The sequence below is a fragment of the Falco cherrug genome, chromosome 10, assembly GCF_023634085.1.
Source record: "Falco cherrug isolate bFalChe1 chromosome 10, bFalChe1.pri, whole genome shotgun sequence".
In the NCBI taxonomy this organism is placed as follows: Eukaryota; Metazoa; Chordata; class Aves; order Falconiformes; family Falconidae; genus Falco; species Falco cherrug.
Genome location: NC_073706.1, coordinates 37550642 through 37568324, shown reverse-complemented (window position 1 = coordinate 37568324; position 17683 = coordinate 37550642). Strand labels below are relative to the sequence as shown.

Here is a 17683-nt window from a genome sequence, read left to right as displayed (position 1 = left end):
GGAAGGATCTATGCCTGTGAGCTGGAGCAATGCAAGATTAGGTGACCTTTGAAAAACAGGCTGGGATGTTGGTGACGTGGTGTGTTGCGTGTGTGTGGCCGACAGACACATCGCTGCTGCTGCTTCTCTGGGAGCTTGGGTCACTGGAGGCCTTCTGACAAAAAGGATCCAGTTAAGAGGAAATTACTCAAATTGATCTTTGTGGTCAGAAAGAGGTGAGCTGCTGCCACAAGTTTATATTAAGATTTATAAGAGAATAGCGAGAGCAAATTATGGACTCAAGAAAAGGCTTTTTCCTTTGTTATGGCGCAGTGGCTTTCCCCATTGAACAAGGCATCCAGGTTTCTTGCTGTCAAGGCCATGGCTTAAATAAGCGTGAGAACAACAGAGCATCAGCACAATAACTCTGTCAGTTATCTCGTGGTTGAATAGTGTGCAATAATAGGTGAGGGAAATCAGAGCACGGCGCTCTCTGCATAGTAAATATAGCAGCAGTTGAAAGAAATTCTGTCCTGGTGCGTCTGATCTGGTATACAGCCTGCTCTTGCTCCAGTGTCTGGAGGGGGTTTGCCACCAACAGCAGTGTAAGCTGGCTGGAAGTTCTCCACTGATGTGGCTTGTGTAATTGCTGAGATGAAATGATGCTAAATGCACCCTTTCTGTTGCCCTGTCAAGAAGAGTCTCCACCATGAGAGCAGGGCGTAAGAGCTGGATGGACAGATATTTTATGTTTGTAACTTGTTCCCCAGCCTGCTTTCCACTGGATGGACCTGGGATTTCTGAACGCCTTCCTGCACAATTGGCTCGGCCTTGCTGGGTCACTGCTTTTTGGGGAGAGTATCCCACAGATTTGCTTTTGCTCCAAGCCACTTACGAGCAGTTCCAGAGGCGGAAAATTGAGATGGCCTTTCTGGGAACAAGGGCAGAAAATAGCTCAGTGTTAGCATTCCAAACAGAGCTATTTAGACCTGGATTATTTTAAAATATTTTGCTTTCAGACATGTAACTACTTGCATTTTCCTCCTTTCTCTCTTCTCTTTTTTTTAAAGTTAGCTTTTTTTAAAAAAAAATTCTCTGCACCCAGCTGTAGGCGGTCAAGAGTATCTATGCAAAAAAGGGGTTATTTACATTGCTAGATGTTAGGTACATAAGTTACCTGCTGCTTCAGAGATGTCATTGGCTGCGGTGGGAACCTGGGGACTTTTTGAGCCTGGATGTATGTTTGTAGGGCGATTTTGCTGGGCAGTCGAATTGACGGGGGGGCAGGGCAGCGGCGAGTGGAAAGCGCTGCAGCCACCCGTTCACCCAGCTGTCATCACATGCCATCAACCTGGAACAGCCTTGCGTGAGGTGCTGTGTGACGGGTTTGGCTGTGGCAGCCCCATCCAGCCTGGCGTGTCTCGGTGCTCAAATGTAAAGCCTTTCTCCCAGAGCTGTGTGAAGGTTAGGGTGAAATGCTGCTGCCGAATCTGTAGTCTTACAGCCGCTTCACTGAGGGGGCCTTGATAACACGTAGGGCTTTCGGCGAACATTCTGTCCTCAGAGCACTGCACAGACCGTAAGTCATCCTGCGTGGATGACGCAGGCCCAGCAAGGGACGTGTATCACCTTCACTTTGCAGGTGTGTGGCCTGGGGGAGTCCCATTCTCAGGCTAGCCCTGGCTGCTAGCCATTAGCCCCTTTTTGGGTGTCACAGACCCTCACATCTGATGGCTCACCTATCCCAGCACGGTGAGCTGGGTTCAGAAAGGCGTGCTGCTCAGAGTGGTTTTGGTAACCCATGCTGATTGTTGGAGTCCAGACTCGTTTAGATCAAATTAAACTCTTGGGCACTGAGGCCATCTCTTGCAGGAAAGAAGGAGCAGATTCCCTCTTGCCTTGTAAATCATTGGTAGTTTATATAGTTGATGCAGCCTGCTGTGTAAATACATTTAAAAAAACGTCAAAACCTGACACATTGGGACTGCCTTCTACAAGGATTAGCAGGGCAGGTGGAGGGGCAGAGCTCAGATAAAACCCGAGAGGAGTTTCTCTACACTGGGACATGGTCATTGCGTCCTTCCTCCTGTGCAGTGTCTCAGCTGTGAAGGCTGAGCTCCAAGAGGCCACTGTCGGTTCCCCGTTACGCTGGGGTGTTTGGGCCAGCACAGGCACCAGGGTGGTACTGGGAGCAGGAGGGGCGGGGCAGGGTGTTCTAGCCCATCATCAGCCCATTTTCAACCAAGTGCCACACAGATCACCTTGCATGCATGCTGGTCCTGCCTTCTTGAACACTGTGACTCTGGGCGACTTCTTTCCCTTTGTTTTCCTAGTAGCTTAAAAAAAGTTGGGAAAACTTGGTGTCTCTTTTCAGGAGACGTGTGCCATCCTAAAGGGGTTTTCTTACCACAATTACTGTGGTAGGTAAAGTGAGAGGAGCAGCAGACGCTGTGGTCTGTAATGCCCACCCAAAGGCTGGGTTAATGCTTCTTGCTGCTCGTAAGAGCCCTGCCTCTGGCTGCACACGGGGAGAGAGTAACGCTTGTTACTCAGAAAGGAGACAGTCATAGTATCTGTTTGTAATGGGTAAGAAAGAACTGCTTGTTGGGTGGGTATAAAAGAAACCTTTAATTCCAGCCAGGATAGTCTAATGCATTAGCCACGTGGTGGTAAAGAGCACAGTACCACCGGGCTCTTCTGCGGGGGTGCAGGGAGGCTTTGGGGTAGGCAGCTGCTGTTCTTTACCCTCACAGAGCAGCAAGGTTTATCTTAGTCATCAAACTGCAAGGCTGATCTAAATGCTATTTTAATGAAAACTAAAATTATTTATATGTGTAATTGGAAATAAGGGAGGGAGTGACACCGGTGTTATCTCTGCTTGCTGTTCTGCAGGCCTGTGCAGCTGGTCTTCCTCCATGCAGCTCAGATTAAGTGCAGTTTTTTGTGGAGATGGTGTGACTCTGCTGACACCAACGGAGTTACATGTATGAAAGAGACTCCAAAACCTAAACAATATAATAATAGTTAAAAGTGAATTTTAGCCACTGTGCTCTGGATACAAACAGTAAGTAGCTGTTATCCTAGATAGATCCTTGTAGGCAGGAGGGTGTTATACTGCCTGGAATCACCAAGGAGCAGTGTCCTGCTTCCCTGCAGTTTGCAAATACTGGGGGTCAGCAAATCAGTAATTGTAGCTTCAAACTAATAGCACTTTCTTTTTTTCCCTGCGTAGCCTTCTGGCACTCTATAAAAAGATCTGGCATGCTACATAGGATTAGGCAGCTTTGAAGCAGTGGAGTCATCCGGGTGTGAAACTTTGATTTCCTGTGTCTTGAACTGTTACTTCTATCCTTTTCAGAAAACCCCCACAGCTCATGCCATGAAGGAGGAGAACTTTCTTCGCCGCAGGTTCTCCCTCTGTCCAGCCTCGTCCACCCCGCAGAAGGTTGATCCTCGCAAGCTGACACGCAATCTGTTCTTTGGGGCCGACAATGACATCTATCCGCTCAGCCCAGGTTGGTTTCGGTGTGTCAGTGCAGAAAGTAGTGTGTCGGGTGCTTGACTGCAAGTAGGTACTTCAGTGTGCTGCTGGGAAACAGAGAGAAACGCCTTAGTGTGAGAGAGAGAGGAGCTGTTGCAGTGTAGGTGGATCGCAGACAGTGCTGCTTTCGTGGCGCTGTCTGTGGGCTTTCATTGCCATAGCTTTTCCTGGGCACGGCGGCTGGTAGAGTTAGGGTTCCTAACTGTTTGAACGCTGCGTGGCCTCACACTTAAAAAAATGACTAATGTTTTCGGTGCTTCCACTTCGAGGCACTTGATGTGTTTCACCCTAAGCATTGGACTCATTTAAGATTTACTGGCCCCAGTTGCAGATGTTTAATGGCAGGTTTCCCTGTTCAGGTTTAAAGCCCAGGATAAATATTACAAAACCAGACTTTCAGTGGTTAATGGTCTGTAAATATCTACAAGCACAACAAGTACCAGGAATCTTGGCAGGTTGTGGTAAATGGCAGATTGGCTTTATGCGTTCTCTTCGCATCTTTTTTGTTTTTAATTTCCTAGCACCCTTGCGGAGGGAAATAGAGCTCATTTCATTCTTTCAGAATTTGTTGCTCACAATAAACATTCAAGTCTTTCCTTGATTGCAGTCTGCAAACAATGCTTCCATTCCAGCCTGTAAACAAGTGCTTCAGGGAGCAGTCACGAATACGTAGAGCTGTCATTTGCAGCTGCAATTGTCAGTGCTAAATAATCAAACCTCAGAGCACCTTTGGGAGTTCTCAAAACACTGCTGTCTAGAGAAAGACCATAGCATCTGTCAAAAGGTTTCGGTGTTCATATAGATGTAACACCTGACAGACTCTCTGGGCTTTGCAGATGCAGAGCAAAACCAGGTCTGAGTTTCCTGAGCTAATTGTCTCTAAGTGCAAAGGATTCAAGGGCCTCTGACTTTGCAGGTATTTCTATTTGTGAGTGTCTGCTTCAAGGCAATGGGGAACCTATTTTCAGCAGTGTGACTAATCCCGGCTGTCACTGAGGTCACTGGAAGCTTCAGCAACCTTTTGGTAATCAATTTGAAAGCAACTTCAAATGGGACACCTGAAATCTCATACACTTCAAACCTGTAGGGACTTCTGAACAGCTAGCTGCCCATAATTACAGTCTGTACAAATGAGTGGTAAGTAACTAGCTGTTTCACTTCTGCCATCCTTGGGAGCTGGAGAGCAGATTCTTCAGGCTATAGTCACTTCCCCTTGCTTTGGGGAGATGGAGAGCCATAGCTTAGTTTGCCCATTCTTGAGTTCTTACCAGCATTTTCAGTGCTAAACAAGTTACTGACTTCCTCACAGAGCTGTGATCTTTCACAAACCAGGAAAAGGTGAGAGTTTCAGCATGGAGGAGGTAGCTGGAAGAGTTTGTTTCTGCCTCAGCTTCCCCCATCTCCTTGTTTCTCCTTGATCCCTGCTGGCAGCCAGACCAAACAGCCTTTGCTGGGCTGAGCAGAACAAATGCCTTGAGCTACGCTGGACCTTTTGTTCTGCTGCACAGTTCTCCTGAGTAACCTCCAGCACTGCCATCAGTGAGGGCAGTAGCCCTCTTTATTGCAAAGAAAAAAGAGCATAGGCAAAAGAGTTCGTAAAGGAGAGAATATCTCTTTTAAACAAACAGAAGCTACTGCTTCAGCCAGGGAATTTCTTGCAGAAGTCTGGCCTTCATATTTTTTTTAACTCCTTTCATTTCTTTTCTCTTCCCCACAGAACTGCCTTGTCTCTTTGTTTTCCTCACATTTCCCATAAGAAGTAACTGTCATTCTTCACATTCAGTGGCCGTCTCCCATGATGGGCTTTCTTTTCAGTGCTTTGTTGCTGCTTCTGCTCCCTTTCCTCTGAGCCACATGTGCTTCCCCCCCACCTTCTCCCATCGCTCTTAAGGACGTTGCTGTCACCGCAGATAAGCCACAGGTCTACACTCATAAGTTGCATCCCATATTTCTGTCCCCTATTTCTCTCTGTTATATTTTATGTGAGTTTTCAGTTTTTGAGGCTTTTCCGTTGGTCTGTGTTTTGCTGCCTGACCCCAGCAGTTTTCTTTACAAGCGCACTGGGCTGATGGTGTTGCATGGGTGCTGTGGGCAGCAAAGCCCAGTGATTTCCTGCCAGAAATGTGGTGGGTTGTGAGGTGGCTGGAGCTGCAGGTCTCACAACGTCAACACTTAGGATGAGCCCTCCAACAATGAAGGTGTGCAAGTAAATAATTCAGTGAGAAGTGAGTGACAGACTTCACACCTCAGGCAAGCTATGCTATGAAGATTCAGTTCATTGAGAGGATTTTTTTGAAGGGAACATATGGGAAATGCGGAGGGCAGTATCTGGAATAACATGTCAGACTTTTTGCCTCTTGCTTGCATAAAAAAATGCTAGTGATTCTGGTAACTAAAAGAAATTTGAGGAAGACATTTCTCTATAAAGGGAAGTTCACAAACTAGAGAGACATGAATTCATGTTCCTTGCCTGTATCTGTCTTTCACTTAGCAATAAGGAGAGAGAATCTTTTTCCATTTTCTCTTTAGGAGGGTAGGCAATTTTTGGGGGGAGTAGCTAAAAGAACTTCTAGAGAATCTCTCTTTTTGACTAGGCTGTGAGATCACACAGTGTCTTTAAATAAAAATTCAAATTAGCTTGTCTACATCCTAAGAGTTGTGCTTTCATGAACAAGGGAATTTTACTGTGATAGATTCATGGAACTAAATTTCAGTCTGGTGTACACATTAGGCTATGTGGCAGATATTTACAGCAGTGACAGGTTTTATTTGCGATAATTTTGCCACACATCAGAGCCTATTTTTCATCTTGTAGTTATCCAGCTCCTTTGTCAGAAAGCCTATAAAATAACAGTTCATGCTGCATGGAGTTAATCATGATTTCCTCAATAACCCAGTAATTTTACTCCCTATTGTTACTGGTCATGCTTGCTGTCTCATCCTTTATAAAGGGGAAAAGCAAATGCACTTGTAGGATTGATGCCCAGCAGCAAACAAAAGAAAAGGAATAGTTACTGTTCTGCAAAGGAACTAAGTATTTGCTTTTCCTGTGCATGACAGTAATGGGATAAAAGAAGGTATTGATAATTCTACTCTGTAACCATAAGACTGGAGTCTTGGCACTTTTCTTCACAATGTGGTGAATGAAGGCTGTTTCCTTAAGCACCACTGATTCTCTTCCCAAAATCTTTTTCATTGTTTGGTGCAAAAATTTTTGGGCTACTTTGTGGAGGACCCTTCTTTGCATGCCCTGCTATCAGCCAGCACTTTTAAGTCAGGAGAGATTCAGCTCTATTTCTGTTGTGGGCATTACGTTTTCTTGGTCAGGGAGATAAAAACTCCAGCTTCTGTAGCCAGTTAATATTGAGCTTCTTTTAAGTTTTTATGTGGTTTCCTATTTATTTTCTCGAGGTGGCTGTGTCTGTTGTTCTCTGGGTGGGACTCCCACTTTTGGGCTTTCTGTGCACTTAAGTATGTGTGCGGGTTTTTGAGAAACTTGCACAATGAAGTTTGCTTTGCAGACAAGGGCTGGCACTGTCCTTCTGCATGGCTGCCACAAGTCTGCTTGAGAGAGACAGCAAACGGCAAAGTTAGCTCTTCTCCAAAAAACAGCCTTTCCCTTACAAGTGCCAGTAGGCTTGACGAGTGAGAAACTAGTACATGCTGCTCCATAAACATCTCACAAACACTGGTAGAAGAGTGAACAGATGCATGTTCCCGTTTTTCATAATACTGTGTGAGCGTGATGGTACAGAGCCTCAGGAACAGCGAAAATCTCATTGTTCAGATGGCAAACCCTTCTAAGTGTTTTACTGAGAAAAGGCGGAAATCTCTTACATCCAGGCTTTTTGTATGGATGCCAGCTTGAAGTTAAGCTTTCTTTAAGAAATTAGACATAATAAAGGATGGATGTGAATTCTGTTACATTAATAGGCACCATTCCCTTGGAGCGGGCAGCAGCAGCTGATTCCCATTAACTTCACTCGAACTTTCATTTCTCATACATGCGCAGAAAAAGCTCTTTGTGGGAAACCAGTGCAGCAGCCCCATGGCTTTGGGAGTTTGTTTCCAACCTTTGCTTCTGCCAAGGAGAGTGGGGGCTGTAGAGAGGAAAGTGCCATCAGAGAAAGAAAAAGTGTGGAGGTACAGGTCCTAATCCACACGCAGCTGTGCTTATGGCCATCTCACTTGTCATGGTAGTACGAGAGGACTGTCAGATACCCAGCGGCTTGCGATTTTCTCCTGCTGGTGGGCGTTAGGTTTCTGAGTGCATTATTTAGGGCGCAGTGTTTCGAGGGGAGGAGTGAAAGTTAAGAAACTAGGTTAGGATACAAGTTCCCTGTTGGTACACTGCCTTCCTGTGTGACTGCGTAGGTCCCTCCTCTGCCTCAGTTCCCCACGTGCGCAATGCTCGTGCTGTCCCTCTTCTCCCAGCCTTGGAAGCGTTTGCTTTGTGTCAGATGGCTACATGCACGTGGCAGAGCGCGGCACTATGCCATGGGTGAGAACGACATCTGAAAGCTCCACCATCCTGGGTCATCATGTGAAAAGCTGGACACCTTCTAGAGGCAGGTGTCCCACAAAGCCTTTTCTTACATTTAAGAGCTGATACACCAAGCTGCCTGTTAATGCCTGTGAAAAGGGCTTGGGTTTTGTCCTGTCTCTTAACCAGTGAAACCTTGTAGCACGGTTGCAGCTCCGGTTATAATGGGACATGCTTGTTCTCTCACGTGTCCCGTGATGGAAGTACAGAAACATGACCATGAGGATATTTTATTTTTTAGTAAGCTTCTGTGGCAGGCTTTTCTCATGATGCTTAGTTTTTTTTAAATGGCTGCTCTGAAAACTCCAGGAGACATTGTGGCTTCTGACACATCTGTGACAGCTTCTGCTGTCTTCAGGAGAATCAGGATTTTCCCTTGCTGGTTTTGGATTTGGTGATGTTTCCAAGACTGGCCCACACAATGTCTAAAAGCATTTTTAACAGTTCCCATGCCTGCAGTGTGCTACAAATGGATTATATTTCACTGTCTTGGTGGTTCTTTACTGCATCCAGTATTCTGAAGCTCTGATTGCTAACAATTTTGAGAAGAAAACTACATTGCAAATTAGCTCTTTAGTGACAAGATAGTCATTGTTATCCAATCTCATCAGATGCCATTTTCTGGCTTTTTTTGTTAATAGAAGCTCTATGCCTTCTGGTACTGTAAGGACATGATTACAGTTGGCAAAAAGAACAGAATCTGTCATTACATTTTATTGCTTGGACTAGGACTACACACACTCATACTAGTACATAATGTGTAGAATGTACTGCAGGTTCAGCGTATTTGGCTAGTGGAAATATTTCTCTATAATGATTGGAAAATGTCATAGTGTTCATAAATACTACTTGTTAATTGAAAATGTTTCTTATTTTAACAAATAACGGTCAGAATACATTGAACTTCTGCAGGGCTTTTTTTATTTTGTTTTACTGATTATGTCTAGATTATGTTCTGTCTTCTGTAATGTTTTATGATCATGGTTATGATTTGTCAAACAAAGCATGCTATCAAATGCATCTGTGTATAGTTGCCAGATACTGACCAAGGAGGATAATATATTGAATAACTGCTTATTAACTGGATTCCATTTATTATTTACATTGAATAAGTCATGGGGTTTGTAAGAAAAGAACAGACTGTAGTAACGTAATTAAAGACTGCATCATAATACAGACACAGAAGGGAGCTGATTAAGGATGCATTAAGCAACTTTATTTCTGTTTTTTCCCAGCCTTCATATGCTGGACTTTGCAACACTATGTTGGTTTACCACGAAGTTTTGAGACCTAACTTTTAAGCAGTACTTGTTGCATAGCCCACACATGTGGGTTATTTCAAGCTCTGCAGGATCCCTCTCTGTGATCCTTGTGTGCCTGCTTCTGCTCATGACAGCTTCTCTTGCTTGCTGTTAGCAGTAGCCCTTCTAAGGCCATGAGTAGCCATGGTTCTGCCCAGAATTCCTCTGTTTCTGAATCACATTTATTTGTTGCAGGAAAAGACGTGGAAGCAAACAGCCCATCAGCACTGAAGGATGAGACACCACAGACTCCAAACTCCGTTAGCAAGGTACTGTGGGATAGGCATCCATCCCTAGACTTGCTTTCATTTCTTCTCAGACTGTTATTAATCGTTCTTACTGTCTTACTTTTAAAGTCATTGAGAAATCCTCTCCCTCTGTTCCTGCAGTAACTGTGTGCGCATTTTTTGAGAGAAAGAAAATCAGTGGTTTTGCATGGTTGGGATGACAGATAAGCCCACACTTTCCCCTGACTTGATAGCACCTACTGCAGAACCCTGTTTATTTGGGCCTCATTTGGTAGTGTAATTAGATATGAATAATTACAGTTGAAAGGTTGATTTTGTCAGCAGAGGTGTCTCCTGCTGTTCCTGATCAGCAAGGCAATCATAAACCTTAATTGTTTTGGAAGAGAAAATTGTAATATTTAGTTAGTGCATAACATCTGAAACTACGAATTGAGATTCTGGGTGAGAACACTGGGAATTAGTCTTAAGAGGAGAGGAACATGAACTGACCAGCATTTCCTCAACACAGTGTTTCCATCCAGCCTGTTGTGGAGAGGTAAAACTGGATCTAAAGAGTCTGGATCTGGGTGTTCAAAACCTGGCTCTCTATCTAGAGTTACGGAGTGCCTGGGTTTGATTTCCTGTAGGGATGGAGTCAACTTTATAAATTAGATCTGGCTTTGAAGATTCATATACAGGCCTTTTTTGGCTGCAGCTCCCTAACATGTTTCTGGAGGGTAACTGGAAATAGAAGCAAGGCCTGTTAATAAATTTTTAACTGAATTTATTCAGCTATGAAGCTATAAAATGCAAATGACACCAGCTGAAATGAAAATATAACATGAAGGAAGCAGCAGCAGACAAGTGATTTCTTATAATACATGAAAATAGGCTCTGCATCTTCACATAGGTTTGGCTGTGCTTGCCTGGAACTTGCAGGTTGTTCTGCTGGGGTGCCCTGGCAGAGGTCAGCACAGGGAGAAGGTGATGAGAGGAGTGTTGGCAGTATGCAGCACAAGGGCTCGTGTACGTGTCCTTTGCTATTGCTGGGACCTGGCAAGCTGTTTTAAAGCCAGATGTTTTGTGTGCCTTACAAGGAGTGGTGTTAAATTCCCAGTTGACTTAGGAATATGAAGAAGAAGGACTTTTTCTGGACAGGACAACTCAGAGCACTGAAATGCTGTCCAAAAGGGAGTCTGATTTCTGAGATGCAGGGTGAACGTAAAGGTAGGAATGTATTTATGAGACGTATCTGGGTGAAAGCATAGCTCATCTGTGTTTTGCCCGCCTCAGGGCCTGCCTTGCTATTTACTCTCCTACAGGTGTATGTTTGAAAGAAGAAGAACCCTTGGAAGATTTGGGTGCCCAACTAGATTTCTGCCATGCTTTGTGTGCACCTGGGAGGTGTTGGGGGCGTCTCTCCTTGACAGTGTCAAGAGCAGTTGTTAAGGGGAGATAAGAGAAAATGCACAGCACAAAACAACTGCATCGGATCTGTGATTCAAAACAATCTGGGGATCTGAACCTGGACCCGAGCTTTGACTTCACCAGCCCAAGATTTCATATTTACAATAGTCAGAATTGCTCTGAAACACCAATAGGCTCAAAACAGATACAAGGGCCCCAAAACACCAAACTTCAACTTGCCTACTCATTTGCAGTGTTGCAGGCAGTTGCTTTCATTACTGGATGGGCCAGAGCTAGTTTTTCTTTCCTGCCTGAATGTTCTGCTTAGACCTTCTTCCTCACTGGACCTGTGCTGTAGCACCTGTCGTTCTCACTTCACTCTGCTTTGCCTTGCCGTGTTGCACACTACCTTGTTCTTCTCCAGCCACATAACATTTCTTCCGTCTTGCTTTGCTGTGTCAGTGACAGTAGGGAGTCCCTATTGTGAAATGTCTTGTACCTTAGAAGTTTAGGCAAACTGGTAGTCATTTTGCTTAATATTTCATTTTTCACATCCACTCAGCTCTCAAGCTAGAAAATGAAAGGGATCCAGAACTGTAACTAGGGATCTGTCACAGTATTTCAGTTTAAAAATAAATAGCAGTTCCACCTACTTGAACCAAAGGAAAGAGTGTGTGCTAATTGGGTCATGCTTATATTGCTGATAGCAGGGGGGGAATAATTTTTAGAAACCAAACTGTAGGGTGTGTAGGTTTAATTAATGGATTAAAAAGTAAAAGTTCTAGGTAACAGATCTGTGCCATGAATACTTACCTTTCTTTTGGCACAGTGGATACAACAAACCTTGTTGGACATCAGTGTCCCTTCAGCAGTGCTATTTTGATGTACTTCACCACACTGACTCTTTTCACCCAGTAATGAGAAGGAAAAGAAAGCCAGTCCAGTAATCTGATCTCTGGATCAGGGTTTAGGGGACCTTGAATTCCCAGCTCTGACTTGGAGTCCCTGCATTTTCCCAAGCAGATTAATTGCATTTCTGTTTCACATCTTCATCAGCAAGGTGGAAACAGTTTCACATTTCCTTCACTCAGGCCATACCTACACTGCATGAAGGAGCAAGCTGCAGGTTTCCTAGGTTAGCAGGCACCAAGCAGAACATCTCATAAAACCCCTATAAATGTCTGTGAACCTGTGAGCTGTGAAGCCATTTAACTGCAAGCACACTGCCCTGCGCTCAGGGATGGACTGCGAGTCTGTGTCTGAGGCGTGCACACATCCTGATTGCCCTGTCTGTAGAGACAGTAAAATATTTTGATGCTGGACATTTGTTTCCGGTGTGTTTGTGCAGTTCTTAGCAGTATTTATTTCTGATTTCAAGTGTGGCTTCTCACCCCAGATTTTACTAAAACAAATTTAAGGCACAGTTCAGCTACATATTACATTGGCAACTTTCCTGCGGCGTATTTTCTCCTATTTAAATTTTTAAGTGAAGTCTCTTTCATCTCCTTTTCCAAAGGAAGAAAAAAGTTACTAGTTTATTTATGTCAGATTGTTTCTCATATTAGTCTCTCTCTTTTTTTTTTTTTTTTTGAGCCCTTTAGCCTTGTCTTATGGGACCAGTGCTCATAGTGGGGTGTGTGAAAGTATCACAGAACTGTCTCTAAGCCTCAGGATTGTCTCTGCAGCCAGGTAGTACAGTTAGCACACACCTGATAGTGACAGGAGATGCCTTTCTCATTTTGTGCCTCATTTGGCACTGTTAGTGCCCTTTAAGGCACCTTTTATTGTGGTATGCATGTTGCATTTTCTCTTTCTTCCAGTCCTGTGCTTATCTATCATTCTACTGGCTGGAGAGCAGCTGGGGGTGTGTGTGTGTGTGTTTGTGTCTGTTGATAGGCATGCAGAGCCCACAAAGAATTGAAGTATATTTTAAGGGATAGTCAGAAAGATCTTGAAGCTGGCATTCAGTGGCACTTTGCTTTTTTCAGTCCCCCACTAATGCCACAGCGAAGTCTAAAATGATCACATTGCAGGAGTATGGCTATTAACGTGCAAGTTATATGACGTATGGGAGGGCAAAGATTAGATTGCTTTGTTCATCACAAATGAGTTTTTCCACATGCCTGGATTGTTCAAGTCTTTATTGTGTGATTTGTAATCTGAAATATGAATCTAAACGGCTGCTAGAAATTTAATTTAGCTGTAGTTTGAAACACCTCATACCGATCACTTGAGATTTAAGCTATGACTCTCATGCTGTCTCAAGCTCATCCTTCTAGATCTGTGGATTATGCTCTTAACCTCTGACTTAATTCTATCCATGGTTACATTTGGGACAATCATAAAAGATCATTCACAACTCTGGCAACCTGCAAGGGTACCTTTCCCTCTGTTCTCCCTTAGCCAGCAAACTGAGGAGTCAGTTGTCAGAGAGATCCAGATGTCGCAGGAATTGGTTCAGAGGGGCTGAAGAGTGAAACATCCCCTGAGCGTGCCAAGCACAGCTTATGGGAGGACCTGGCCCTTCTAGATGGTGTTATGTTTAACTGGACCCTTGCTGGCTTTTCATTACTGTACTTCCACGCTGTCGTTGCGGATGGAATTACCTTGGAGCTAGTTGTTACACTCGGTTCCTGTGCCCGGACTCAGGTACACCTCGCTGCTTCGATTCCATGTGCAGCATTTTAGGGTGATCGCTGCTGTCTGCAGAGGGCTTTGCAGCTGATCTCAAGTGAGCAGAAATGTAGCCTGGAGTATCCTGGGGAAATGGCATAGGAGAGGGGTGGGATTCTGCACTGAGAGGCAGGAAACATCCCCAACTCGTGTAGGTACATACGAGCCCTGAAACTCCCAGGCGCCTCACAGAGGGGAACGTAGGCAGAAGTAACTGTTCGCTCACAGGTGTGATGTCTCAAAGCTGATAACTTCTGGTAAGCCACAGCAGTCCTGTCATGTCACCTTGGGTCACTGGTGATCATAATTCCTTACTCTAGTGTTTATGATGGGGGAGGTGCTAAAATGGAAATGATTTATTAAACAATTTAGCAAAGGATATTCTGAGCTGAAAGTCCCAATTGTTTTTTATTGCACACTTTGTTTGTTTAAATTCAGCCTAGGAACAAAAGCTGTCCCTAAAGCTGGAGGGGAAAGCAAAGCTTTGCTTCAGACTTCCAGCTGGGGCCCCAACATAAGAAGGACGTGGACCTGTTGGAGCAAGTCCAGAGGAGGGCACAGAGGTGCTCAGAGGCTGGAGCACCTCTGCTGTGAGGACAGGCCAAGAGAGCTGGGGTGGTTCAGCCTGGAGAAGAGAGGGTCTGGGGAGACCTTATACCTCCCAGTACCTGAAGGGGCTGAGAAGAAAGCTGGAGAGGGACTTTTTACAGGAACATGTAGTCGTAGGACAAGGGGTAACAGCTTTAAAGTGAAATAATGTAGATTTAGATTAAATATCCGGAAGAAATCCTTCCCCGTGAGGGCAGCCCGGAGAGGCTGTGGGTGCCCCATCCCTGGCAGTGCCCAAGGCCAGGCTGGACGGGGCTGGGGGCAGCCTGGGCTGCAGGGGGTGTCCCTGCCCGGGGCTGGGGGTGGGACGACGTGGCCTTCAAGGTCCCTTCCCACCCAAACTGTTCTGTGATTCTATGAACTGTATCAGCCATGTGAAACAGCACTTTGTCAGTGTGCAACTTCCCATCTTACCTAAAGTGTTCTTTAAATATTATAATCTTGCAGAACGTTCTTCCCATGAAAGGTGCGCTGAAATGGTCAAATAGAAATCTCAGGAGGTCTGTGACTTTTCCTTTATTTACTATAGTCTGACACAATGGAGCAAAGCATTCCACCAAACAGTTGTATAACTTGATTTTTGGAATTGCTGAATTTCACCAATGATTTTCCCCAGATATTGCAGTCACGTCAGCCATTTATTTGTACAGGCTTTTCAATTTGTGCCAGTCGTTGTGCTGTTTCAGTGTTGTAAACACAGTTGCTATGTCTATGTCACATTGTTGAAATAAGAGGGGTATGTTAATTTTTTTACCTCAGACTAGAAATTTTTAGCTGACGATTATTCAACTTGCTGTAAAGCAGCCTATTAATTGATGGGTAATCTTTCCTAATGCAAAGCTTGTTTGTCAGTAAGAATTATTTCACTGACTACTTTGCTTTGGATGAGCTGTTAATTTACAGCAAAATAAAAAAGTTTTTAAAAAATCTTTTCATAGTAAATTGAAAACAAAGTTGTCTAAATGCAATTGAGGTATCTGTGAATATTCACATCAGTAACCAAAAGCTCTTCACTTCTAATGTTGAAGCCGGCATTTCCATAGTGTTTATACTACTTCAGAAACTTTTGCTTCATTTCTTTTATTTCTGCAGTGATACAGATCTGTAGCAATTGTATGATGGAAAAGATACTGGAGAAATTATCTGTGAGCAAGGATGAGTCTCCCATGTGATGACCATTTTTGCTTTCACGAAACATAACTTATGACCCCGGCTACTTTTGTTCTGCCTTCAAATTCCCATCTGATTTTATCTTTCTCTCACTTGGATGCGAAGAAGAAAAAAGAGCAACTTGTCAGCTGTCACTGCTGTTACCATACTGACCACAGCCTGAGAATGACTTTTTGTAAATGTTGCTGATTTGGAATATTTCTGTCTGTCTCTCTTTCATTACACATTTTTTGTGTCCGTCCTATGCATCAGGGATTGTTTGTGCTCAAGAACAGGATATTCCTCTTGCTGTCCTCCAAGGCACGGCATGCCGATGGGCTGGCATCCCCCACCAGCGTCGATCCCAGACTGTTTTTCTGTGAAATGACTTGGTTCCTCTTGGAACTGAAGTCACCAAAAAGACACTGCATCAGCATAGCACTGTTGTGAGGACTCTATGTGCTCTCTTACAAAGCCTAGCAGAAGTGTGGGGTATTGTGATGACTGCTAATAATCAGCAGTGGATCTGCAAAGCTACATGACTGAGATGGAAGGGAACAGAAACGTAACTGGGATAAAAAGTGTGTCTCTTGAATACAGTACAGCCCATCATCAGCCAGCAAGGTCATCACTCAGTCCTGGACAGGACAGATCTGGTGAGAGAACTAAAGAGACACCACCTTTTCCTACCCCTGCAAGTGCTGCTGCATGCCCTGGTAAAAGGTTTTGGCAGATTAACAGCCTTCACTCCTTATAATTATGAGAACCAGTATATGGAAAACACACCTATTGCTTTCTTACTAGAATATTCCAGTTGTGGGTTTTTTAAAAAAAATTTAAAAGGATACCAGTTCCCTACCCTCCCACTGTACAAAGTCTCATCTCTGGTTAATACTCTTCACCCGTTGCTGCAGAGAGAAGGGGCCAGATTCTGATATCCTGCACAAGCATTATCCCGGTGTCCTTGAAAGATTTGCTGTGATGACAAATGGTTTCTCTTCGTTTCTGCCAAGCTGAGAAAGGCAGGGCAACTGAAGGGCATCATTAAATGCTCTTGATGTGTCTTAGCAATGTAAGGCCCTGCTGTATCTTAGGGATCTTTAGAGGTGATGGCCCAGGTTTACTGACCCTTACATATGCCACAAGGTACAATCAAAACTATTAAGATGGATGCATGTAAAAAGTTGAAATCATATTACTTCAAGTCACTTAGCATGTTAAATCTGGAAGAACCGTGCATTGCTATCAGCAGCACAGGGGCCTGTGGTATGCAGTGCTGGGGCTTTCGATCCCACCTTTCCTGGGGAAAGGCAGGAACTTCAGATCCAGAAATGCAATGCTTTTCACTCTGTAGACCTGGAAGTCACCTGCAAGCAAACTGCTGTTTAGGATCTGTGATGATGCACTCTCATAAGCATAACAAGAAGCAAAGTTGGCATGAAGAAACAATCAGTTTGCTTCGTTAAACAAGTAACTGGGGAACAGCATCACGATTCTGAAAACAGAAGCCCCAGGTCAGACACATCTGAAGGCTTGTCCATGGCTCCTAGATAAAGCCATGTCTTGGTATTAGTAAAATTTTTCTCTCTCTTCATAAAGCTTGGTCATTTTACAACTGTCTCAGAGAGCTGCCCCATTTGTCACACAGCTGGCACAGCACAGTGCTTGGGACATGGCAGCACAGATTCTCCCGTGCCTGGAAATTCTTACGCAGGCAGCGAGGGACATTTGCTACTGCTTCTTTCTCATCCGTTCTTAAGTCTGCCTCAGTGTGCACTATCCCTGTGGCCATGCTTCCGTTTACAAGTAAGGTTCACAAATTCAGCGTGTCTGGATGTAGCTCATGGAGCTGGGGGGGGCAGTGCCTGAAGGAAGCAGCACACTGGTTCAGGAGCCCACTGCAGCAGCCTCCAGGGCTGTTAATCCAGCTGCTTTGACCAAGTGAAAGACCAGTTTGTAACAGTTTCGGACAAATTTCACTGAATTTATTAAGCTTCTAAAGGCTATGGTGGTGTAAGGGGAGATTATCCCTTCATCCGCTGTTGCGTGCTGTGGCTTTGTAACACACACAGCAGCGTGGGCTGGCATCGGGCATGCGGTGTCCTTGGTCACGGAGCTACGAGTCACCTCTCCTGAACAGGCAGAATCAATGTCTCTCTGTGTAAGCATCCCAGGTTTGAAGTCTTGTGGTTGTTTAACTCTATTTTTAGTATGACCTAGAGAGACTCCGAGGAGGAGGCAGGGGTGGCTGGTA

At 44.5% G+C, this 17683-nt stretch overlaps 1 protein-coding gene across 4 annotated transcripts in view; it reads left to right on the top strand.

Annotated features, from left to right (window-relative positions):
- The window catches only part of OSBPL5 (oxysterol binding protein like 5), a 182323-nt gene that overhangs the window by 112942 nt on the left and 51698 nt on the right, over positions 1-17683 (top strand). For all 4 annotated transcript variants that reach the window (XM_055722371.1, XM_055722373.1, XM_055722374.1 and 1 more), the window contains exons 2-3: positions 3338-3494; positions 9560-9633. In XM_055722371.1, coding sequence (XP_055578346.1) covers positions 3338-3494; positions 9560-9633 — 231 coding nt within the window. The remainder of the gene's footprint in view (positions 1-3337; positions 3495-9559; positions 9634-17683) is intronic.